The sequence below is a fragment of the Ictalurus furcatus genome, chromosome 2 (genome assembly GCF_023375685.1).
Source record: "Ictalurus furcatus strain D&B chromosome 2, Billie_1.0, whole genome shotgun sequence".
In the NCBI taxonomy this organism is placed as follows: domain Eukaryota; kingdom Metazoa; phylum Chordata; class Actinopteri; order Siluriformes; family Ictaluridae; genus Ictalurus; species Ictalurus furcatus.
Genome location: NC_071256.1, coordinates 36,017,925 through 36,043,994, shown reverse-complemented (window position 1 = coordinate 36,043,994; position 26,070 = coordinate 36,017,925). Strand labels below are relative to the sequence as shown.

The window sequence follows — 26,070 nt, the reverse complement described above, 5'->3', positions numbered from 1 at the left end:
TTTCTGATGACCAGCTGATCACGTCGAGTGTGGGAGAGAGATGGATGGGGTAGGTATAGCAGAGGATCTTCTTCTCATCCCTGCTTGAAATTGAGCTGTGTGATTGTTTGCAATCACTAAAGGTCACCACATGGCCCTCACTTCCTCTTTATTTAGCCAATCAAAGCTAATAAAAATGCGACATGGACAAATATTACCTCTAGGACTGTGGCACACGGAGTTAAGAAATGTAATTAATTGTCCCTCTTCTACTGTCTTTCCCTCTCTCTCTCTCTGTCTCTCTCTCTCTCTCTCTCTCTCTGTCTCTCTCTCTCCGCCCACCCACAGCTCCCCGCTGATCTCCACCTTTCGCTGATTCATTATCACCGTCCTCTCTGGTCCTCTCTGCACAGTTTGCGCTCACCATCTGACCCTTACATCATCTCTCTTTTAATACATTCTCTCCCCATCGTTCCTACACACTCTGTCTCTGTCGTTTCTTCTGTTCGTGTCTAGCACAGTCATAATTCAAAAACTTTGAAGGGGGAAAAAAAAAAAACATGCCCATTTCAATTCCTGCCCCATTATGAATATATTATGAAAGGAATAAACACAGACATGGTGTCCCGTTACAGGGAAATAATCAACAACGGGGTGGTGTGATGCGGCCTGACGCATAAAGCGGCGTTATCACTTGGAAGTATTGCGAATATTTTCTAATAACAGCGTGTCCAGAAGCGTTGTATTTATTATATACCACATCAATTTGCCAATGATTACTATTTTTATTTATTAAAGAATGAGATGCCATACTTTATAGCTGTCAGGGATTTCACCCTCGCACCGGGCGCTGTATGCAGAAGGTTTTTGAGTTTGTTCTGAGAAACTGCAAAACACGACACTCTCCATCCTTAGATTTTTTTTTTTTTCCCATGATGGAGGGACGCTTTACATTGTATTTCTAACAAAAAAGTGTCACCATAACAATAATGATATACTTAACAAGGCATTTTGAATTTGCTTATTATTATTATTCTTCGTGTACGTGGCGTGTCCGGTCTATTGAATGTGAAGAAGCTATTGCTATACAAAGAATTATGATTATGTACTGTCACTACTGTCAGGACCGCTGTTATAGACAATTAATCAACACCTTCTGACCGATCGAGAATTTAACAGCTCTGTGGTGTAAAGAAATATAATATGATATATATAGGATATATATACGATATAACACTTCCATAGACATTAAGACTTGTCTCATCACACATTAAAATCTCAACCTAATCTTCCTGTAATCCTCATTTCCTGACCCGGTTTAACAGCTTTTCTCTCTTCGTAAGTCCGTCTGCTTGCTCCGACAGTACTGTACTATTTTTTCGCCAGCAACCGCCCCATCGATCAGCCGCAAGTGTAAAAATGTCAGCTGTCCTGCACGGTCATCACAGATGGATTTTGTTTTCACACGGGACCCTTAATGCAATCAAAACACAAGATCGATGGACAGACGGCTCAAAAAGAAAAAAAAAGAGAAAGGAAAAAAAAAAAAAAAAACCCCCAAAAAACAAAACCCAAGGCAGGATGACAACGAACCATTTCAGAGCCGGAGAAATGTATTGGCGGTTGAAGGACAGAAAAGAAGAAAGAAATTAAACTACAGTATAGGTAGAGATGACACCTGAAGTCACACATACATAATAATGAGTCTTTACAAATCACATATACACAGTGAAATTCTTTTCTACACATACCCCCAGCATGTTAGGTTCAGAGTGCAGGGTCAGCCATGATACAGCGCCCCCTGGAGCAGACAGGGTTAAGGGCCTTGCTCAAGGGCCCAACAGTGGCAGCTTGACAGTGCTGGGGTTTGAACCAACACCCTTCCGATCAGTAACCCAGATCCTTAACCGCCAAGCCACCACTGATCCACATACATGCTTGGAAGTAATACGTTTACTACTTTAAAAGCTGTATAAACACTACAAATGTGTCTTCGTGATATATTTTTATTATTCAGATATTAATATTTCACTTACTCCTCGTCTGTGCATGACATCGGTAAACGTTTTAGAGTCGAACTTGGAAACCAGATAGAACGGGGATGTTTTGACTCTGACGTGCCTTCTCATGGATGCCGCTTTAAATCATGCAGATGTACCTAAAGTACGCAGGTGACTATGAGAACAATGCTGCTTATGTTGCCACTAGGAGGCTCACGGCACTGACTGGGTCTAGCATAAGAGATCACAAAGAAGAACAATGTTCTCAGACTTCTCCATCAATCTGTCACAAAACCATAAAAATCAGTCCTTTTTTAAATAAATAAATAAATAAATAAATTAAAGCAACACAGTTGTTTATAAACAGTTGAAATATTATGTGTCTGTCACATTTTACTCATTAGAATATACACGTGGTATAAATACTCTACACGGCCAAATGTTTGTGGACATCTGGCCATCACACTCATATGTTCTTTCTGAACATCCCATTCCAGATGTAATCCCACGTTACTCTTATAATAAGCTCCATTCATCTGGGAAGGCTTTCCACTAGATTTTGGAGCATGGCTGTGAGGATTTGTGCTCGTCCAGCCACACGATCATTAGTGAGGTCAGGCACTGAGGTTGGATGAGGGGTGCGGGCGGCGTTCCAGTTCATCCCAAAGGTGTTCAGTCGGGTTGAGGTCAGGGCTCTGTGCAGGTCTCTCCAGTCCAACCTTGGCACACGTCTGCTCTTCCTCACTTGTATGTCGCTTTAGATATCCAGTAAGAGTGTCCTTACTTTGGAAGCCTTTTCTTGTTGTTTTTTTAAAAAAAAATCAAGTCGAATAGGAATTGCAGACGTAACCAACAGGCGCAAAAACGCCTAAATTTAGTAGAATTCACTTCTGTAATCGAGATTGTTGTTGTTTAAAGGTTTTGTCAAGAGGTTTAATCTGATGGAGGTTAGCTGCAGCTAGATGTTTTGAAACTCAAAATCTAAAAAGTGCTCAAAAGCCACACCCGACAAATATTATAGCCAACTGGGGAGTAGAGATGCCTCGATGAGATTTGCCAGAATATCAGGAGAACTTCACCAAATATGACAAAAGGTGTTCTGAATTAAAAAATAAATAAATCAGAGAACCTACCTGTGCACTAAGCACTTTATATTAACAAGCGTTAGATGCTTTGTTCTCTGTTTTTTATTTATTTATTTTTTTTTGCACAGTTTCTTTCCTTGTCTCGTTACATCTTGCTTTGCCTTTTTATTTTTGCGCTTTTTTTTAGACATCTTTTATATTTGCTCCTACACACGCACATCTCTGGTCCTCTCGTCTCCTCAGTTCTCCTCTTCTCATCTGACTTTGTTCCTTCCCTCTCTCATGTCCTCCTCTCCTCCGCTATCTGGCTGTGGGGATGTGACTGAGTCTGAGCGGAGAGGAGGGACAGAGGGAGGGAGGGACAGATGGAGGGAAAGACGGAGGGGAGGGTCAGTATAAAACTCTCGATCTGTGATTCTGCCTCTGCAAACAGCCCAGGTTTCTCCTCCCCTCCTCTGCATCTGCCGCTCTTCTCACACTCACACTCGCACTCACTTTGTCCTCTCGCTCTCCACCCTGCGTCACAGCCTGCAACTCTCTCGACTAAACCTTGGGATTGACTTTTTTTTAGGGGAGGAGTTGTGTGTGAGGGGATGTAGGAGGTGTCTGAGACTTCAGTCCAGCACTGGCAGCTAAGCCATCCACGAATAGACGCAGGAAAGTGACGGCAGGTGTGTGTATGTTGGTCTTCTCCTTCACACACACTTCAAGGCACTTTTTAGGATACTAGCTGTGTCCTGCTGTCCTTTCAGTCCTTCACGCACACACACACACACACACACACACACACACACACACACTCATACACTCCTCTTGGCTTTAGGCTCTTCACATCAGGCACCATTTCCGCCCCGGCCAGAGCGACCCTGGCCCCCCAGCCGCTCCCGCGCCTCGGTCTGGGCAGGAAGAGCCTGGCAGCGGCGGCTATAGGTGTTATGCTGCTCCTGGTGCTTGTGGTGCTCATCCCAGTGCTGGTGAGCTCCGTAAGCACTGACGCTGGCCAGTATGAGATGCTGGGTGCCTGCCACATGGTGTGTGACCCTTACTTGAGCAGCAAAAGTGCTGTGACAGGTCCGGCGGGCACAGGCTCTGAGGCGCCGCCGCCACCCTCCACGCTCGTCCAGGGGCCACAGGGGAAGCCGGGACGGCCGGGCAAACCCGGACCTCCGGGGCCACCCGGGGAGCCAGGCCCCCCGGGTCCGATGGGGCCCCCGGGGGACCGAGGAGAAAGAGGAGACCGCGGCTCAAATGGCATTAACGGAGCTATCAGCACGGTGACATACAGCACACAACCACGTGTTGCTTTCTATGCTGGACTCAAGAACCCACATGAGGGCTACGAGATCCTCAAATTCGATGATGTCGTCACCAACCTGGGCAGCAACTATGATGGCGCATCGGGAAAGTTCATCTGCAGCGTGCCTGGCACCTACTTCTTCATCTACCATGTGTTAATGCGTGGAGGCGACGGCACAAGCATGTGGGCTGACCTGTGCAAGAACGGACAGGTGAGAGTGGACAGGAAGTAGTTATTTTTGCCCAGAACTTGTTCTCTCTTAGCCACGTGCTCTCTCTCTCTCTCTCTCTCTCTCTCTCTGTTATTCTCTAACATATTATTATTATTATTATTATTATTATTATTATTGTGCTATAATGGAAAGGATTTTGAAAGTGATAGATACTTTCTAATTAAAAGAAGTATGTTTTTTTTTAGTAATACAATATAACATTGTGAGTCATATATTGTTGTTGACTTTTGCACGAGGCAGCCTAAGCACCTCCGCCCCCCCCCCCCCCTCCAAAAAAAATAAACCAATAGATACTGTTTTAAAAACTCTGAAAAGGGTTTTTTTTTATGCAATGCAATATAAAAAAAATGTTATTCAGCTATGCATTACTATATTATTCTATGCGCGGTCATGATTGTGCATTATTAATGCAACCTAAGCACGTGCGGTCTTCTTCTAATGGTTCGATTTCTTTCTTGCTCTTTTTTTTTGGGCGCGCGAGAACTCAGTGTTGTAGAATGATGTAGAAGTCATTACAGAAGTCTGTCTTCTTTTTTTTTTTTTTTTCTGCGATAACTCGTGTCTGTCTCGTCGAACCGGCGGCGTGGTCTAATCACATTTTTATTTCATTTTATTTTTCATAAAGAAAAAGGGCAATTATTGGGTTTATCACTGGAGTACCAGCTCGTGCGCAGTGCAACCTCTCTCTTTATCAGTATCACTTTATATTGAATGCATGCCGAATGTCCGGGAGTGAGATTTCGGCATGCGTGTGCATATTTTCTTTGCATCAGTGGTCATCAAACCTCGTCTTCCCTGAGACGCACAAAAATGTCAGTTCCAAATCCAAACGCGTTGCATGTGCCCCTCCTCATCAGCGTCTGTCAGGTGTATCAGATGAACTCTGCAGGTATGTCTGATGCACATTAAGTCACTCTGACCGAATCAGTGTCATGTGCATGATCTATTCCGGGCTCCTGCTGCTGGGTTAATGCGTCCCGTCTGGCGTGCGCTCGCGCCTCGATTCACAGCACGCGGGCTGAGCTCTCTTTCGGTAATAACAGAGCGCTCGTGAGCTGTGCGTGAATCTCCTGCTGCACGAGCGCTCATTGCATTAACCGAATAGGAAAGTTTGGAAAGAGAAATCCCGAAAAGAGCCTTGAATCAATGCGTGGCTATTTAAAGGCGTAAAGATTTGTCACGCTGTCTTACCGTAGAACGCTTTTATAGGCTGAGACTTTTTAAAACAAGCATTTTGTGCTGTTTTGTTCTACTTTATTGCCAGCGCTGGAGAAAAAAAGTACTGAGAAACTGTACTCAAGTGAAAGTATGGATGTATGGATGGGTAGTGTGTCAAAGTCATAGCCAGTTAAAAGCAGAAATAGGATACCGAGCAAAAAAAAAAAAATAAAGAAAGAAAGAAAAAAAAAGAAATCTGCTTGAGTGAAAATCAAAAAGTTGGCTATAGGTTATATATTTAATACTCAAGTAAACAACAAACATTTAATCGGTGAGAAGATCTGATTACAACTCCAAGCATGGAATCTGGCTTTCTGGTTATATAATGTTTCATTACACATTAGCACATTAGCAACGAACAAAACAAAACTAGCTAGCTAATTTAACAAAGCTCATTCACAAAACCTAACTTGCTAGTTAATTTAACAAACGGAATTACAAAGCAAACTAGCTAGCTAGTAATTTAAGAAACTAATTTACAGAATTCACTTAGTTGATTTAACAAGCATATTTACAAAACCTAATCAGCTAGCTAATTGAATACGCTAATTTATAAAACCGAGCTAGCTAGCTAATTGAATAAGCTAATTTATAAAACCGAGCTAGCTAGCTAATTGAATACGCTAATTTATAAAACCGAGCTAGCTAGCTAATTGAATAAGCTAATTTATAAAACCGAGCTAGCTAGCTAATTGAATATGCTAATTTATAAAACCGAGCTAGCTAGCTAATTGAATAAGCTAATTTATAAAACCGAGCTAGCTAGCTAATTGAATACGCTAATTTATAAAACCGAGCTAGCTAGCTAATTGAATAAGCTAATTTATAAAACCGAGCTAGCTAGCTAATTGAATACGCTAATTTATAAAACCGAGCTAGCCAGCTAATTGAATAAGCTAATTTATAAAACCAAACTAGCTAGCTAATTGAATACGCTAATTTATAAAACCGAGCTAGCTAGCTAATTGAATACGCTAATTTATAAAACTGAGCTAGCTAGCTAATTGAATAAGCTAATTTATAAAACCGAGCTAGCCAGCTAATTGAATAAGCTAATTTATAAAACCAAACTAGCTAGCTAATTGAATACGCTAATTTATAAAACCGAGCTAGCTAGCTAATTGAATACGCTAATTTATAAAACTGAGCTAGCCAGCTAATTGAATAAGCTAATTTATAAAACCGAGCTAGCTAGCTAATTGAATAAGCTAATTTGTAAAACCGAGCTAGCTAGCTAATTTCAAAAGCTAATTTACGAAACCTATTTAGCTAGCTATTTTACACAACTTTAGCTAGCTTATTTAACAAGACCCCCCCCCACACACACACACACATACACATACACACACAAAAAATAACCAGCTAGCTAACAAGCTAATTTACAAATCTTGTTTTTCTCCAATAGATACATTTTTACACATTTTAGATAAGATTTTTTCGGTATGATTTTTTTTTTTTTTTTTAGTTGCGTGATTGTTTTTCCGATACGGTTCATTTATATCCGCATATGCTTTCCTCTGTACGATTCATTTATATTCACATGATTTTTTTTTTTTAAGCAGTTCATTTATATTCACGTATGATTTCTCACGCGATTCATTCATTTTCACGTGTCACGTGTTGAATTGAATTCACACGCAATCTCAGGGCATGACGTATTGCTCGCATAACCACGTAGGAAAACTCGATTGACTGTGAAATGTAGGTGCTCAATGAGTTACAGCAAAGTTGCATGACCGAGTGACTTATACACACTCTAAACATTCATTCTAAGAGTTGTAAACGTTAATTTACTGTTGTGTGTGTGTGTGAGCAGAAATAAGTGTGTAATCGGTTTCCACTAATCTGATCCACACGTTCAGAAATAAAACCTGAGCACAGGCTTCAGTTTTAAGTATTTTAAATGCATTTAGTAATTAATCTTTGTGACCATTTTCAGTCATTTCTTCTTCTAATTATATACACATAGATTGATATTTTTAGATGGAAGTAATAGAGTTTTAAAAAAAGGGACGCATTTTTTTTTAAAAAGAATGATTTTTTCCCTGTTGTTTTTTTTGCATCAAATTCTCACTGCCAGTTGCTCGCAACTCTTTTTCACACTTTAGTGTTAGGTGGAATTAATTATCCATTACAGTGCCAGAGCAGATTTTCAACCTTGCAAGCTCTCGTTTGTTTTTATGCATTCATGTAGCTAATTAGGGAAAATAAATAGAAAATCCTTTCTTAACTAAAGGCTACATGTGTTCTGATAAAGCCCCACAAGATCCCCCCCCCCCCCCAACTACTTATTATATTAAGTATTAACACAAAACTGAAATCGTTATAACGAGAGAGAGAGAGAGAGAGAGAGAGAGAGAGAGAGAGAGAGAGAGCATGTTTTGGCTGTGTTCAAAGCATCATACTTATATTATATATTAGACTAGCACTCCGGTTTCCTCCCACAGTCCAAAGACATGCATGGTAGGTTGATTGGCATGTCCAAAGTGTCCGTAGTGTATGAACGGGTGTGTGAGTGTGTATGTGATTGTGCCCTGCGATGGACTGTCCAGGGTGTACCCCGCCTTGTGCCCCATGCTCCCTGGGATAGTCTCCAGGTTCCCCGTGACCGTGAAAAGGATTAAGCGGTATAGAAGATGGATGGATGGATGGATATTAGACTAGCATACACTCTCAGAAATAAGTGTTCCATCCTCTATTCAATGAGTATGTATCTTTAAATATAAGTTCACAATCAGACCTTAAAGGATATTAGAAGTACAAATGATGTAGCCTTCATGGTAGCAGCCTAGAGACAAGGAAAAGGTTACTGGTACCAAGTTAAATGTACCTTTCATTCCTCTCTGTAGTGACCTCTCAGTCAAATTCAACTGTCAATGCAGTTTCCTTCTAAGTATGTTAAAACTCCTTCATTTTTTTTTTTTTTTTTTTTAAAATTGTGAGCATTTAATGTTGATGTGCCCAAAATTGCATAACCTTGGTGAATAAAGATTGGTTATTGGTGGAAAATTATGCAATAATGCAAGCAAGAACATCAGACTAGCAAAAAATCTTCTAGACCTAGGCTGTTATCGTCAAGAAGGAATAAAATATTATTTAATGTTTTTAATCGGTATAACTGTATTAACTGATACGCCTATAACAGCATATCCTGAAGTGTTTTATTCCTCTTATACTACAGCAATGTGCCAATCATTCCAATTTTAATTTACTAAAGAATGACGCATCATACTTTTTATCCATTTATAGTTACATTTAATGTTGTGAAACAAGTTAGTTCCTTCACAGCAAAATCCCCCAGTGTTGATTTAACACCCAGAGGGTTGAATGCACACCGTACAGTGTTTTATATAAGTCCACTGGACACAAATGAACAGTCTGGGTGTTAATTCAATACTAGGGATTTTACTGTGTTGTATCACTTATGTTACAGCAGCTATAAAACGTCATTCCCTCAACATCCTAATTAATCCAAAGTATGCTTTAGGATTGTGAATAATTGTGTTGTTAGGGTATGTTGTTATGGATGTTAAACATACATTTATGCTAGGTATAAATCTAAATACTATAAAATAACAGGGGTGTGGCCACAAGTGGCACAGGGTGGTAACGGTCAACCCTGGGAGCAGACCTTTTACTCCATTTGCCACCATTTGTTGTAGGTTTTTCGAGTAAATCCATATGAAGCCAATATAATAATGTCTTGTTTGTCTTATATATATATATATAAAATTAGGTAGTGCTACTATTAGTGTACCCACTTTTTACCATGTCAGGTCTAAAACCCTGGACATAACACTGTATAATTTACCAGAAGACTGCTGGTTTCCAGTTTGGCATCAAGGACTTTGGCCAGACTGGCAATATTTCAGGGCTAGATTCCAGCTGAGTTCACAGAGAAACAGTCAGACTTCCACAAAGTAAATGTCACTTTCAAAAGGGCTGGCAGTCATTAAAGAGCACGGAGGAAGAGGCAGTGCGGTGGGAAGGACAAAACAGAGACTTTATCCATATTGGCCTGAGAGTAGTCATTGCAATATGATTATTGTAATGTATGTCAATGAGCCTCATTGAACGAAAACCACAGCGTGAAACGCATTAAACGTGTTTATACTGAAGTATTCGTGACGTGTTTGCTAATTTGTTGGTTGTTGTATTTTCGGTTGTCCTGTGAGGAGTTAGTGATTGTGTTCTGCGCTGACCTGACAGTATCGCACGAGCTTCTTTTTCTCACTCGTGCAGTTATGCTAGAGAGTCAGCTCAGATAGCTAGTGATCTGTAAGATGACGAGCGTGATGATGTTGACGGCGGTATTAGCGTTATCCGCTTCGGAAGCTGAACTGTTTGAGCAGAGTTTGACAGACTAAATCACTAAAGTGCTGCTGCACCAGTCTCTTCGGGTGAAGATGAACGGTGCAGTGGTAGCTCAGTGATTAAAGACATCACGCTGTTATTTGTCGTTCTCTCTTCGCACTATGAGCACCGCCATGTTGAAATGATGTCACCGGGTCGCAACTCTGAGAAGTCGGAGCTCTCAAGATATCCTACAAATAGGAATTTCGAATCGGGGAGCCGTTCAAATCGATCTTAGACTACCGGGAAGTCGGAAATTTCCAGTTCCTACTTGGTTATAAGAGCAGCATAAATCCCACTGCACCACTATCAGCATTGTGGGTAATGTAGGAAACTGTTAACCAGTTAAGTGAACGTACAGCAACATGTCGATGAAAGAAGTTTAAACTAAAAAAACTCAGAATATTGGACGCCACTGAAGGTGAAGTGTTAATTATAAAGATTCATGTGCAAGCGTGGATAGTTATTATTGTGCTGTGGTCATCTTGTCCAAGCTCCAGATGATGTGGGGGTTTGGTTGAATCACGGCATCGACTCAGTCCAACATGTGAATCATTGTGGTTTGAAAAATAATCAGGCTCATCTTTAAACTTCGCATCAAAAGTGTTTATATGTATGCGTATGTATATATATATATATATTCATTCATATATATATATATATATATATATATATATATATATATATATATATATATATATATATATATATATGAATTCCAGGTATACAGTATGACTACATCAGTATAGAGTTTTGACCAAATCATACATCACTGAGGTCAATTCGGCAGGTTGAGATGAATAAATTGAAACAGTGGTTTTCTCAATGATGAAATGCTTCCTGCTTCTACATTTTACCCAAGCCCCCAAGCCGCATTTATTATTGCTGAGGAAAAGGTTTGGTATTCGGACACTTGCGTGAGTGCTTTTAGCCATGCTGAATTCACAGTGCTGTCCAAAGACTGGTGATTTTGTAGCGTGTGTGTGTGTATGATTGGCCTCTCTGCCTACAGTCTTCTGAACTCCAGCTGAATTTCCTCACCATGTACTATAGGGCATGTGTAAGCAGGATAGTTTCAGCACTTCTTTAGCTAATATAAACATTTTGGCTTATATAAACATATTAGCAGTGCGGTTTTCTTGATCTATGTCTTGAGAGTAAAAAAAGAAATAAAAGAAATAAAAAGTGCTTCCAGATCCACTAAGTGCAGGTTTCAGAGATCGTTTGGTTTGCTATATGAAGAAGTGCAGAGTGCCAGGGAATTTGTACTTGCACACAGTCTTTATGCAATAGGGCATACTGTGGAATGACTGCAAGTGTATTTCTCAAAACCATGACACTACTACAGTCTAATAAATACTGCTATAGCTCTCACTCGGAGGAAAGCACTGTCTGGACACTTTCGCATACATAATGAGTCTTTATTGATCACATATACATAGTGAAATTCTTTTCTTCACATACCCCAGCATGTTAGGAAGTTGGAGTCAGAGCATGATACAGTGCCCCCTGGAGCAGAGAGGGTTAAGGGCCCAATAGGGGCAGCTTGGCAGTGCTGGGGCTTGAACCCCCCGACCTTCCAATCAGTAACCCAGAGCCATAACCACCAAGCCACCATGAGCTCACAAACACTCATGATTGGTAAGTATCGCTGATGATTGATAGAGGAGAGAGAGTAGGACCAGTATTGCTCTCTTGGACTCCGAGCCATGCGGGATTCGAACTCCAGACAATAGGATAAATGCTTTTCTGCTTCACCTCTCAGGAGCAGAGGAACATTGTTCCTAAGAAAGCTTATCCTATAAGTACTTCAGAGGAAGTATTGTACTCTGTTTGGTAAAAACCCACAAACTTTACTCTATCTGGATTCCTTTTCTTGATAACTTACCCCTGGTAGTCCCTTTATTACTTCAGGACTTTAATATTATCATCACTTTTTATCATTTATTGTTGTATTTCTACCTTTAGCAATACCAAATGGTTTTGAATGATGTAACAAATGTACCATGTGAAATGGGACTGTGTGTGTGTGTGTGTGTGTGTGTGTGTGTGTGTGTTATTTTGATTTGATTCTAGTTTTCTCCGTTTTTGTTCATTGTTATGATGAATAACGGGAATGTGCTGATACTTCTATAGTGCATTTGCATGTTTCACACTTGTATGTATATTCCCGATACATAAATATATCTATACAAAAAAAAAAAAGCAAGGTGCACAGGGCACTAGAGGTATACATCAGGATCGAAAAAGACACTCGAGCTGGAATTTTTTTACTTTCATGCGAGTTTTCAAATATGCTCAAATAAGGACAACAATCACTAACATGAAAGTGCGACAATCCTTAGTACCTGCCTGGTCAATTAGGCTACTAGTTTGCTTATATGTATATATATATATATATATATATATATATATATATATATATATATATATATATATATAAATATATTTTTTAAATATATATATATATTTAAATGAAACCAACTATAATTGTTGGGTTACCTCTACTTCTTTTGTGTAGTTGTATAGTTTAGGCCACGCCCACATCAGGTCAAAATCCAAAAAACAGATACACGTAAGAATATTTGAAGCACTAAACAGATACAGACTGGCCTTACATTACATGCCTACTCTGGAGAGAGCAGTGCCGTTTTACCTAGCAAGCATCGTGCTTGGATTTTGCATCTTGAGTGAAATTGGAACCCGTTTCTTTCGCTAGCCGTTTAAAATTCAGCCGATGAGATTGAGGCAAAAAGTGACTCACTTTGTACAGGAATTAAAATGAAGCTGCGTGTGCTTCATGAGTTGCCTTTTTGGAAAAGTGGGCGGGGTTGAGTAGATGTGTACCAGCTAGGGGTGGAGCTAAATTCTGGGAGTAAAGCCTGAAGTGAACTAGGCATGTCCATTGCATAGCAGTATTGAGTACACTAAACCTCAGCGAAGTTGAAAGTAGAACCCTTAAGGGTTCTTCGATAGTCTTTCAGGAAGATCCCTTAAATCAAAATGGAAGTTTTGTGGCTTTTAGTATTAATATGTTCGCTTTAAGGTTATCTGTACGCAAGAGTGCTCCAAAACGACGACAAAATTCGCGTCACGATTGCCAATGGAACTCGTTTTAAACAGTTCCTGGGTAGATTAAAAGTAAAAGTGGGTCTAGGAAAGGTCATCAGTTTGCAATTTGTTCTTGATCAAAATGCAGGTTCTCCATCATTTGCAAAACAATAAGGTCCATGATGGGATCTTTAATATCTTCTAAAATCTCAAATCTGCCACACTATGCACTCGGCACTGAGTGATAACATCACCGTCGGTAAACGTTGCTGCCTCACGTTTTGCTGCTTTAAGTCTTTTGCTGTGTTTGTTCTTGCTGCGCCTGGGTCGGTGTGCCAAAGCCGTGGCATTAAGGAACAGCAGAGTCAGTGCAAAAAACGAGTGTGTGGATATTACTGCGTTGGTTTTTTTTGTTTTTTTTTTCAACGGAAACGAGTAAGCGTGTTAGACCATATGCTGTTATAAAACAGCGTCTGGCAGAGGCACTGCATGTCCTCCCCTGAGATCTGTCTCGTAGACACTTAAAGCACACCCGCTAGACACGATCCCCGCCCCCTCCCAACCACCTCAGCCCCAACCCCCCGAAGAGGCGGCTAATCTTTATAAAGTGGTTACCGCCTCACTAATTAAACAGCCACAGAGAGAAGTGTGTGTAGGTGTGTAGGTCCTGTAGGAAAGTGTGGCATCCCATATTTGCTGTCTCTGCATTGCGGGGTGTGTGTGTGTGTGTGTGTGTGTGCTTCTGTTTGACCCTATACAGATACGAATGCAAGTACAGTGTCTTCTGGGGGTTAGTGATGGAGTGGCAACAGTTTACTCTTGAGTTGTCTGGGACATGTGTGAGTGTATTGAGTTGTGCAGGAAACATGCACAACAGCCACGGCAGTGCAGGAACCCCTATACCCCAATGGGTATTCATTTTCTAAATTGCTTTAGACCAGTTTTCCTGGGGAAAGCCTGATATAGCTTTACTTAAAGGATGCTACACTCCGCCTTGATTTTATGCTTATTTAAAAAAAAAAAAAAATCATTTGTTGTTAATCATTCAAAGCATGACCAATGAAATAACCTAATGAGAGAACATAATTGTAAAAATCATATTTAAAAAAAATTTCCCACATTTCCCATATTTAAAAAAAAAGGTTTTCCCACCTGTATAGAAATAATCACGACTGTCTGTGACAAAAAAAAAATTCTATTTTTATGTCACGGGCCGTCGAAAGACGGCCGAAAGACACTACACGTCGTACTGGTGTGTGGTTTCGTACGTGTGCAATGAAATTCGTATTTGGACTTTTTTTTTTTTGTCATTTGAAGGCACACTTAGACGTGTACCATTTTTTGCCGCTGTATTTCTAGAACTTTCCAGCCCTACATGTCCGACAGCAGACTTTTTTTTTTTTGGGGGGGGGGGACGGGGACGGGTTCATTTTATGTGTAGTGTGAACCAAAAGTATCATTCGATTTTGCTGTGATTTAAACTCCTTTCGCAGACATCACATTGTGTTAAATATAACTCTAAACAGAGCAAAAAAAACTATACAGTGTCATTCTTCAGTAAATACAAAGTCTAATCGTGGCCACATTGCTATTGTATAAGAGGAAGAAAACACTTATGGACGTGCCGTTACAGGACAACAATCGACTTCAGTGTCGTTCGTCAGGTTCAAATCAATCAATTCAATTCAGTTTTATTTGTAGAGCGCTTTTAACAATGGATATTGTCTCAAAGCAGCTTTACAGAAACATATAAACACAGGATAGAGATTTTAAGTGTGTGAGTTTATCCGTATCGAGCGAGCCGGTGGTGACGGTGGTGAGGAAAAACTCCCTGAGATGATATGAGGAAGAAACCTTGAGAGGAACCAGACTCAGACGGGAACCCGTCCTCATCTGGGTAACGACGGATAGTGTGAGAGTAAAAGAAAGTTCATTATGGGTTTTATATCAGGTTCATCACACCACCCTGTCGTTGATTAATTTCCTGTAACAGCGCAGAAAGGGTCGTGTCTCGTTGCTCCCTAGATTTGTAGGATGCTATTGGTTGTATTTAGACAGAATATAAAGCGCAAGTGTAAATGTTAGAGAGCATGTGTGTGTGTGTGCATACTGTATATCGTAGGATTTGAGATTTGCACTCTTCAAGTTTCATTAAGAGCTCATGACTGTGAATTTAAAGGTCTTGCACTTGGATTTCATTCCCCCTAAATTTCAAAAGATTTTGTTGACTTTAGGATACTTTCTCAGTTTCTAACCCCCTCTCTCTCTCTCTCGCTCTCTTATACACACACACACACACACACACACACACACACACACTCAGAAAGACACCCACATACTGTAGACATTCCTCTTCATCTATTTTCAAGCTGCGTTATCCTCTTTCCAAACTCGCCGCTTTCACCCCTCCGCATGCTTATTTGTGAACACTTCTTTTCCTCTCCATGCCAGAGATTCTTCAAAATAAAAAATCCTCCTTTCCTCCGGCTCCACATGTCAGCTGTCTTGCTTTTCTGCAGGTCTTCTGCATTTCCTCCGCTTCTGCAAAGTCGAGGCGCAGGCGCTAGAACCGATGCCGGATCCTTTTCCTGAGTTGGGGGAACAGTAAGGTAAAGAGGGACAGAGAAAGGAAAAGACAAAGGTGTAAGCAGAGACACTTGTACTGTGCCAGCAGGGCTGCTTAATCATAATTAAAAACCTTGAATGGGAGCCAGGCGGCGTTGGCAGCCGTCCTCCTGTTCCTCCTGTTCCTTCTGTTAATATTGCCATTAATCCTCGCAAGCCTGTTTGGACTTCATTATAGCTGAACGCGTCCAGACTCTGTCTCCGGTGAATTTTCTCCTGCAGGCTCACGCTCTCGGCTCATCGAAGCGACACGATCCAGCTATCCTTCTGCTCATCTCCGTCTTACCCCTTCATGCAAATACGCATGTGCTGATAATTGATTTCACAATGTAGCAGAATATTCAAGATGATTATCTTTTGTTTGGACTCTTAAGCACTGTAAATACAGTGATAGGATTCAAAGCGTCCGGTCATTTCTTTCTTTCTTTTTTTTTTTTTTTCTTTTCTGGACGTATTTAAAAATTCTTGGACCAGGCATGTCACCAAAATCAGAAATCTGTTGCCGTTTGTAAATGCCAGACTGACTTCAGTTGACTACAATACATTTCAGTATAATAACGGATACATATTTTTCCTCTTCAACATAAGTCATTACATTTACAATGCATCAACAGTACAGAGATATATTCCGGTTTAACATCGGCTCAATGTTAATGCGCGACACTTTACAACAGCGACCGAATACTTTCATCTGAAAGAAGCAGTCCATGAAATTTAACAAACCCAGTTGTTAACCCAATGTACCCTCAGTGTCTCTCTCTCTAATTAAACATAATTAAAGCAATATGCCTAAAGGCAGTGAGTAACTCTGAGAAATCGTAAAGGTCCAGTGCAAGTGAGATTTTGTTATGGATTATTCATTTCGGATTAATTACGAGTGCTTTTTTTGCGCATCCGCAAAAACAAACGCGTAAATATTTATATATAATATAAACTAATATATACAAAAAATTTGAATAGTGTGGGAAATGTTCATTTTTTCCCATAAGTTCATTCAAAAAGTGGAACGTTCATTACACACGAAGTGAAATATTTCAAGCCTTTTTTGTTTTAATCTTGACGGTTACGGCTTACGGCTCATGGAAATAAGATGTTGGAAAAATCCAGTATCTGAAAAATATTCGAATAAAGAATTTATAATACAGCGATTTTGACCTGAGATGAGCTCTAATCAGCTAATTAACTCAAAAAAGCCTTCTTTTTAAAAAAAAAAAATTAAAACACTGTTGCTCAGTGGTCCAAAGACCTATTTGCAGATGAAAGTAAATGTTGCGTTTCATTTGGAAATCAAGGTTCCAGAGTCTGGAGAGGAACAGAATCCAAGCTGCTTGAAGTCCAGTGTGACGTTTCCACAGTCAGTGATGATTTGGGTTGCCATGTCATCTGCTGGTGTCGGTCCACTGTGTTTTCTCGAGTCGAGAGTCGATGCAGCGTCAACCAGGAGATTTTAGAGAACTTCATGCTTCCATCTGCTGACGAGCTTTATGGAGATGCTGATTTCCTTTTCCAGCAGGACTCGGCACCTGCCCACAGTGCCAAAACTTCTAGTAACTGGTTTGTGATCATGGTATTCCTGTGCTTGATCGTCCAGCCGACTCGCCTGACCTGAACCCCATAGAGAATCTACGAGAGACCCAACAATACAGACGGGCTGAAGACCGCTATCAAAGCAACCTGGGCTTCCAGAACACCTCAGCAGTTATAAAAGGAGATCGTCAGAGCAAGATATATATGGCTTGAGTAACTGTCGTAGCATCACGATCTTTTGAAGTATGTGAAGTTATCCAAGAGTTGTTGTTTTTCCTTAAGGACGAAACTGACGAGCAAACATGAGCTTCCCGCTAGTTTATTCCAGTTTACATTCTTAGAAGAGAGACAATGCACATATGTAGTTGTGAATAAAATGTGAATAATAATAATAATAATAATAATAATAATAATAATAACAGGATTGTACAGTACTGGCTTAGGCACCCTAATTCTTTCAATACAAATTCTCTTTATAGAACTTTTATAATGGAAAAAACAAAACGTTTAATGACATTATTTTGCTGAAAAGTTTGCTGTATTTTACACTTCAGACTAATAAAGTGTGAGAAATATCCTCTAGATTCTTTCATAGGCTTCTATGTAAAGTGATGCTTGAAAGTTTGTGAACCTTTTTTCGAATTTTCCATATTTATGCATAAATATGACCTAAAACATCATCAGCTTTTCACACGAGTCCTAAAATAACATTTCCAAAGGACATCTGTCCGTGAACTGAATCTCAAGAGAAAGTGGGTCCTGCGGCACAGCAAGACGACGACCCTAAACGCACGAGACGTTCTAGCAAAGAACGGTTAAAGAAGAATAAAGTTCATGTTTAAAGTCCTGACCTTAATATAAATGTCATATAAATGATATAATAAACCATACATATACAATATTAAAGCTATAGGCATGTCTAAACAGTATATAAGCCACGCCAAGCGCCTTGCTGAATTTGGGGGAAGAAAGATAATAGCTAATAGTATCCGACCTCAGAAAAGTGGAGAGAAAAGTTTGTTACTAGGAAAAAAACAAAAAGTTTTTGAAATGGAACTGGTGTCTAATTAAGCGATAACTGGCAGATAAGCCTAGAAAGTTCCATTGTTATGGAGTGTTCTTAACAACTGGTTGTTTAAGAGTCTCTCACTCGCTCTGTCGTCTAATCAGGCAGCGAGGAGGCGGGGCCACGACCTTCGCCCTGATCTGTTGTCTAATTGGACGCTGCGTTTGCCACTCGGTGGAGTGGAACATTAAGGACACTGTAATTGGGTGTTGTCAGGTTATTAGCGGAGGACTTGTCCGGGCTGGATGGAAATGCCGAGCACGTCAAAGCCGGGAAGGAAGGAGCAGCGAGGAAAAGCCTCATTTATGAGAGAGCAGCAGAAAATCCTAAAGTCACAGCTCAGAGCTGCTGGCCTTGCTCTTCAAACACACACATCAGTCAAACCGCAGTTCCTGGGAGGCAGCATGCTGGGTGTATGTACAGAGACACACTGATGTGTGTGTGTGTGTGTGTGTGTGTGTGTGTGTGTGTGTGGTAGTGCTACTCACAGCATATGCACTAAAATAAACGATTCGTTCTCGGCTCACGCTGACTCATGAGAGGGTTCGCTCTGTATAATGAGCACATGTAAACACACACACGTGTACACACATCATTTCACAATGTTTCACACACACACACACACACACACAGACTGTCATGTCCAATTCTGGATCTCCATCCTTTGAAGGAATTTGAATTAACAAGGAACTTTTCATGCCAGGTTATCCACAGGTCCATAAACTTTAAAGCGGCAGTGTGTAAGATTTCTGTTTTAAAAAATATTATCGTGTCAGGAAACAAACTGAATCAAAAACAAAAACGATTCAGTGTTCGTGAGTTGGCCTGGCAATGCTGTAATATTGATATATTCACTCGGAGCGTACGTCATACATCATATTATCTCAAGTTTATGAGGAATGTTAACTAGCTGGGAAGTTATCCGAAAGAAAACAACAACAACAACAACAACAACAAAAACAGTCCCTCCAGGATTTTGTGATTTTTCAGAATTACAGCAGATCTTCTGCGGATTTGGCCCGAGACGTGTCATGTGACGTATCATTTAGCCGAAGCCCTCTTCGATTCACGTGCGTCGAACATGAGTACGGCTAAAAGGTCTCGTTTACCAACAGACGTCACCGTGAAAGAGCGCGCAAAACAATTTCATGCGGTTTGCGATTTCACCAAATGCAAGTAGTTTTCTGCAAAAAACTCACAAGTTGTGCCGCACATATTTTTAAAAAAAAAACAAACACAAAACTAAAACCTCAGTGTAATCCCATACGGACTGAAAAACGGATCAGGACGCAAACTACACAGCGAACATACGGCGAAAATATACACACCCTACGCGACCAGGTGTGAGGGTTCTGTCCTTCGCGCTTTCATCTGGCTAGCTTCAGCACATTCCCAAGTGTTTTATTTCTCTTATACCACAGCAATTTGTCAACAATTATCACGTTTTTATTCATGTTTATTTAGAACGACGCATCATACCTTTAAACCGTTTATAGTTACATCCGCGAAACAAATTAGTTCCTGTTCACAATTACGTCATAGCAACTATAAAGAGTCATTCCCTCACCAGCCACTCTTCTGTTTCTCTTGAAGTTGATACAAAAATAAATAAATAAACCCACAGCGCAGTGGCAGAAATGGCAAAATAAATGATTTTTCAGCACATTTGTGAATGTTAACATACACACACACACACACACACACACACACACACACATATATATATATATATAGTATCTGACAAACATGAGTACACCCCTCACATTTTTGTAAATATTTGATTATATCTTTTCATGTGACAGCACTGAAGAAATGACACTTTGCTACAATGTAAAGTAGTGAGTGTACAGCTTGTGTAACAGTGTAAATTTGCCGTCCCCTCAGAATAACTCAACACACAGCCATTAATGTCTAAACCGCTGGCAACAAAAGTGAGTACACACCTAAGTGAAAATGTCCAAATTGGGCCCAAAGTGTCAGTATTTTGTGTGGCCACCATTATTTTCCAGCACTACCTTAACCCTCTTGGGCATGGAGTTCACCAGCGCTTCACAGGTTGCCACTGGAGTCCTCTTCCACTCCTCCATGATGACAACACGGAGCTGGTGAATTTTAGAGACCTTGTGCTCCTCCACCTTCTGTTTGAGGATGCCCCACAGATGCTCAATAGGGTTTAGGTCTGGAGACATGCTTGGCCAGTCCATCACCTTCACCCTCAGCTTCTTTAGCAAGGCAGTGGTCGTCTTGGAGGTGTGTTTGGGGTCGTTATCATGCTGGAATACTGCATACTGATCATGCTCTGCTTCAGTATGTCACAGTACATGTTGGGATTCATGGTTCCCTCAATGAACTCTAGCTCCCCAGTGCAGGCAGCACTCATGCAGCCCCAGACCATGACACTCCCTCCACCATGCTTGACTGTAGGCAAGACACACTTGTCTTTGTACTCCTCACCTGGTTGCTGCCACTCACGCTTGACACCATCTGAACCAAATAAGTTTATCTTGGTCTCATCAGACCACAGGACATTTTTTGCGGGCTGTTTGCGGGCTTTCTTGTGCATCATCTTTAGAAGAGGCTTCCTTCTGGGACGACAGCCGTGCAGACCAATTTGATGCAGTGTGCGGCGTATGATCTGAGCACTGACAGGCTGACCCCCCCACCCCTTCAACCTCTGCAGCAATGCTGGCAGCACTCATACGGCTATTTCCCAAACACAACCTCTGGATATGACGCTGAGCACGTGCACTCAACTTCTTTGGTCGACCATGGCGAGGCCTGTTCTGAATGGAACCTGTCCTGTTAAACCGCTGTATGGTCTTGGCCACCGTGCTGCAGCTCAGTGTCAGGGTCTTGCCAATCTTCTTATAGCCTAGGCCATCTTTATGTAGAGCAACAATTCTTCTTTTCACATCCTCAGAGAGTTCTTTGCCATGAGGTGCCATGTTGAACTTCCAGTGACCAGTATGAGGGAGTGCGAGAGCGATGCCACCAAATTTAACACACCTGCTCCCCATTCACACCTGAGACCTTGTAACACTAACAAGTCACATGACACCGGGGAGGGAAAATGGCTAATTGGGCCCAATTTGGACATTTTCACTTAGGGGTGTACTCACTTTTGTTGCCAGCGGTTTAGACATTAATGGCTGTGTGTTGAGTTATTTTGAGGGGACAGCAAATTTACACTGTTACACAAGCTGTACACTCGCCACTTTACATTGTAGCAAAGTGTCATTTCTTCAGTGCTGTCACATGAAAAGATATAATCAAATATTTACAAAAATGTGAGGGGTGTACTCACTTTTGTGAGAAACTGTGTATATATATATACATACAGTATACACACACATACACACGGATGCCACTGGTTGGCTGTTCCTCTGTGCAATAGTGTGTGTGTGTGTGTGTGTGTGTGTGTGTGTGTGTGTAACACCTAATTCACCTCTGGAAATAAACAAGTGCCACTATATGATAACGACTCTCCAGCCAGCAATTCCTGATGAATAGGCCAATTCATGAAAAATGTATGGCGCAGCAATATCCTTCTCTCTCTCTCTCTCTCTCTCTCTCTCTTTCTTTATTTTTCTCTCTCTCTATCCATCCCTCATTCCCTCTCCTCATCTTTCTCCTTCTTTTCCCCCCGAAGACCACAATTACCGCACTCCTCATTACGCAGCCGAGACGACGGGAGGCCACTCCATCAATCTGAGATTATAAGTATTGTAATACACACATGGCCTCCCTAACTCACTAAATCTACTCTCCGAAGAGCTCGGTCGACGCTCCACACCATCCTCATGCAGCTAAAGATTTCATGAAGATTCATATTCCAGGATGCTGTGTGCGTTTCCAAAGATTTAAAAAAAAAATTTCCTATATAGCTTGTGAGATGAACGATGTTCCCATTAGGGCTGTGTTGTTGTTGTTGTTGTTGTTGTTGTTTTGTTTTGTTTTTTTTGTAAAGCATGGCTCGAATCAAAAGTTTGTAGAACTGTAGCTTAATGGGCTCATTTAAGTTTGTGGACCGGAGATGAAGGTGGACATTAAAGTGTCCCTGAACATGAAATTTTAAACCGGTGAATATAAACTATGTTGAATAATAAATATCTGAGAAATGACCACAATGCCCAGAGAACATCTGCTCAACCTTTTTACGTTCCATTAGTCATTAAAAATACCACGATCTTTAAGTATACAAATCGTAAATGCCCCTGAGCTAGCCGGCTAGCTCGCATTTATCACAATTCGACATGGGATATAGTATTTCAGAGTCACAGTTTTCATCATCTATCTCATGCGCTGTTTAGACTACAATAAAAAAAAAAAGTTTCTCTCAATTAACGAAAGCAACATCAGACGTCAGCGCGACCCTGAGTAGGATAAAGCACTTACTGAAGATGAATGAACCTCAAATGTTAAATCTTTATTAGGCAGCTGGGGATTTTTGGCACTCTTTTCAGATGCACACTGTGGGTCTCATAGTCTTTTGTGACTAATCTACATCATCTTCCAGGGTGGAAGCATATGGAAACACTGATTTCTTCACATTTTTTTTTTACAGACTTTTCAGGGATTTTTATTTATTTATTTTTTATTGTGAAATGTTTCAATGGAACTCCAGTTAATTACAGACATAAAAGCTAACCTGTGTTTTTGGAACAATGGTGACCAGTCATTATTTTTTTGGGAACGATAGCAGTTAATGATTGGTGTTTGGGAAATATGGCGATCAGTGATTAGTTTTTATGAACAACAGCGATTAGTGATTGGTTTTTAGGAACAATGTTGATCAGTGATTGGTGGTTGGGAACTATGGTAACAAGTGATTGATCTTAGGGAACAACGGAGATCAGCGATCAGTGGTTGGGAACAATGGTGATAATTTATTTGATGTTTTTTAGGAACAATAGTGATTAGTGATAGGTATTTAGGAACAATGGTGGTCAGTGATTGGTGGTTGGGAACAATTTTGGTCACTGATTTATGTTAAGGAAAAATGGAGATCAGCGATTGGTGGATGGGAACAATGGCAATTAGTGATAGGTTTTAGGAACAATGGTGATCAGTGACTGGTGTATGGAAACAATGGCTATAAGTGATTGGTGTTTGGGAACAATAGTGGTCAGTGATTGGTGGCTGGGAACAATGGTGGTCAGTGATTGGTGGTTGGGAACAATTTTGGTCACTGATTTATGTTAAGGAAAAATGGAGATCAGCAATTGGTGGATGGGAACAATGGCAATTAGTGATAGGTTTTAGGAACAACGGTGATCAGTGACTGGTGTATGGAAACAATGGCTATAAGTGATTGGTGGTTGGGAACAATGGTGGTCAGTGATTGGTGGCTGGGAACAATGGTGGTCAGTGATTGGTGTTTGGGAACAATAGTGGTCAGTGATTGGTGGCTGGGAACAATGGTGGTCAGTGATTGGTGTTTGGGAACAATAGTGGTCAGTGATTGGTGGCTGGGAACAATGGTGATCAGTGATTGGTGTTTGGTGATCAGAAAACCTGCTCTCTTAGCTGTGAGTGCTCCATGTTGATTGCAGTACAGTAGCTAATATCTGCTAAAATAGCATATAGCAGCTGTACGGTATAACAATATAGACATATAACAATACTATGAAATAGTGATATGTAAACAATATAAACATTACAATACGGTACCCATATTACAACAATATATTGCAACATATATGTAGTGTAGTAAAGTCAAGGGAGGGAGTGGTTAGGTGTTGTACAGTCTGATGGCTGTCGGCACAAAGGAACATCTGAAGCTTTCCGTCTTGCACCTGCGGGGGATGAGCCTGTGGCTCTCCATCTGCTTCAGATCAACATACAGTAGATGAGAGGGGGTTTCCAGAGTGGACCTGATTTTGTCTCTCATTCTCTTCTCCACCACTATCTCCAGATTTTCCAGTTTTTGACTAACAACAGAACTGGCCTTCTTCACCAGCTTATTGAGTCTGTCAGTCTCCCCAGCCTTAATTCCACCTCCCCAGCATGTCACAGCAAAGAAGAGGGCACTGGCTACCACAGACTGATAGAACATCTGCAGTAGATTGCTGCTCACATAAAAGGTCCTGAGCCTACTAAGAAAAAACAGTCTGCTCTGTCCCTTCCGGTAGAGAGTTTTAGTGTTTTCTGACCAGTCCAGTTTGTTGTTAATGTGCACTCCTTTCTGTTCTGGCAGAAGTCCACTATCAGCTCTTTGGTCTTGCCGGTTGTTGAGCTGAAGGTGGTTATCATCAGACCGTCTGACAAAGCTCTCCACCATGCCTCTGTACTCCTCCTTATCCTCACTGATGCAGGCCACGATGGAGGAGTCATCAGAGAATGTCTGGAGGTGGAGCTAAAGTCAGAGTTGTATATCGTCCACACTGATTTGGGCTTGGTATGCAAACTGAGGATCGAGGGAGTCACTCACAGCTTCAGGTGCTGCAGAACCAGTCTCTCAAAGGCATTCATGACGTTAGGTCAGCACCACAGGTCTGTAGTCATTTAAGGTACTGGGACAACCCTTTTTTGGCACCAGAACAATGCAGGAGGTCTTCCAAAGTTGGGCCACCTTTGTCAGCCATAGGGAAAGATTGAAAAGGTGTTGAAACACACCTGCAAGCTGTGTGGCACACGCCTTGAGCAGCCTGGGGTTAATGTTGTCTGGGTCCATAGGTTTTTGATTCGGAGCTTGGATAGCTCCCGTCTCACGTGGCTGGATGTTATGAATTAGCTGATGGAAGGGGAGGGGGTAGTTGGGGTGCCTGTGTCTGTGATGTTTCCTGTATTGTCTTCAGTATCAGGAGTGCATGACTGTCCTGTTGAGCCTCAGGGATGGGGGCTGAGTCAAATCTGCTGAAAAACCTGTTTAGCTCATTTGCATGTTCCAGGCTTCCCTCCATGGCCAGACTAGAATTTTTAAGCACAGTAATACAGTTCATTCCCTCCCATATCTCTTTGCCACTATTTCTTTTTAGCTTGCCCTCTAGCCACTACGTGCTGTTTTTGGCTTTCCTCAGCCAGTCCTTTTGGACCAATTGTTTCCTGCCATGAATGCTCTCTTTTTTCTGTTTCAGATGGCTTTAATGTCTTTGTTGATCCATGGCTTGTTGTTTGAAAAAAGTGGACCTTCTTTGTGGGTACATCGCTGTCCTCACAGAAACGTATGTAATCCATAATACGACCGGAGAGTCCCTCAATGTCCTCCGCATGGTCCTCTCGGAACAGGTCCCAGTCTGTGGTATGGAAACAGTCCTGCAGGTCCTTTTCGCCCACACGGGACCAAACTTTAACAGACTTGGTGGTGACGGGCTACTGTTTGACTACAGGCTTGTACACAGGTGAAAGATAGATCAGGTTGTGGTCTGATCTGCCCAGAGGGGGGAGGGCAGTGGAGCTGTACGCCCCCTTCACATTGGTATACAGCTGGTCCAAGATTTTATTCTCCTTTGTTTTGAATTTTACATACTGTGTGAAATTTGTTAGGGTTTTAGAGATTAAGACCGGAGAGTCCCTCAATGTCCTCCGCATGGTCCTCTCGGAACAGGTCCCAGTCTGTGGTATGGAAACAGTCCTGCAGGTCCTTTTCGCCCTAAATTTGTTAGGGTTTTAGAGATTAAGACCGGAGAGTCCCTCAA

General features: G+C 41.2%; 1 protein-coding gene across 1 annotated transcript in view; it reads left to right on the top strand.

Moving 5' to 3' along the window:
• Positions 1-3,843: 3,843 nt before the first annotated feature.
• The window catches only part of LOC128603043 (C1q-related factor), a 46,794-nt gene continuing 24,567 nt past the window's right edge, over positions 3,844-26,070 (top strand). Inside the window, exon 1 of the mRNA XM_053617231.1 lies at positions 3,844-4,572. Coding sequence (XP_053473206.1) covers positions 4,000-4,572 — 573 coding nt within the window. The 5' untranslated portion in view covers positions 3,844-3,999. The remainder of the gene's footprint in view (positions 4,573-26,070) is intronic.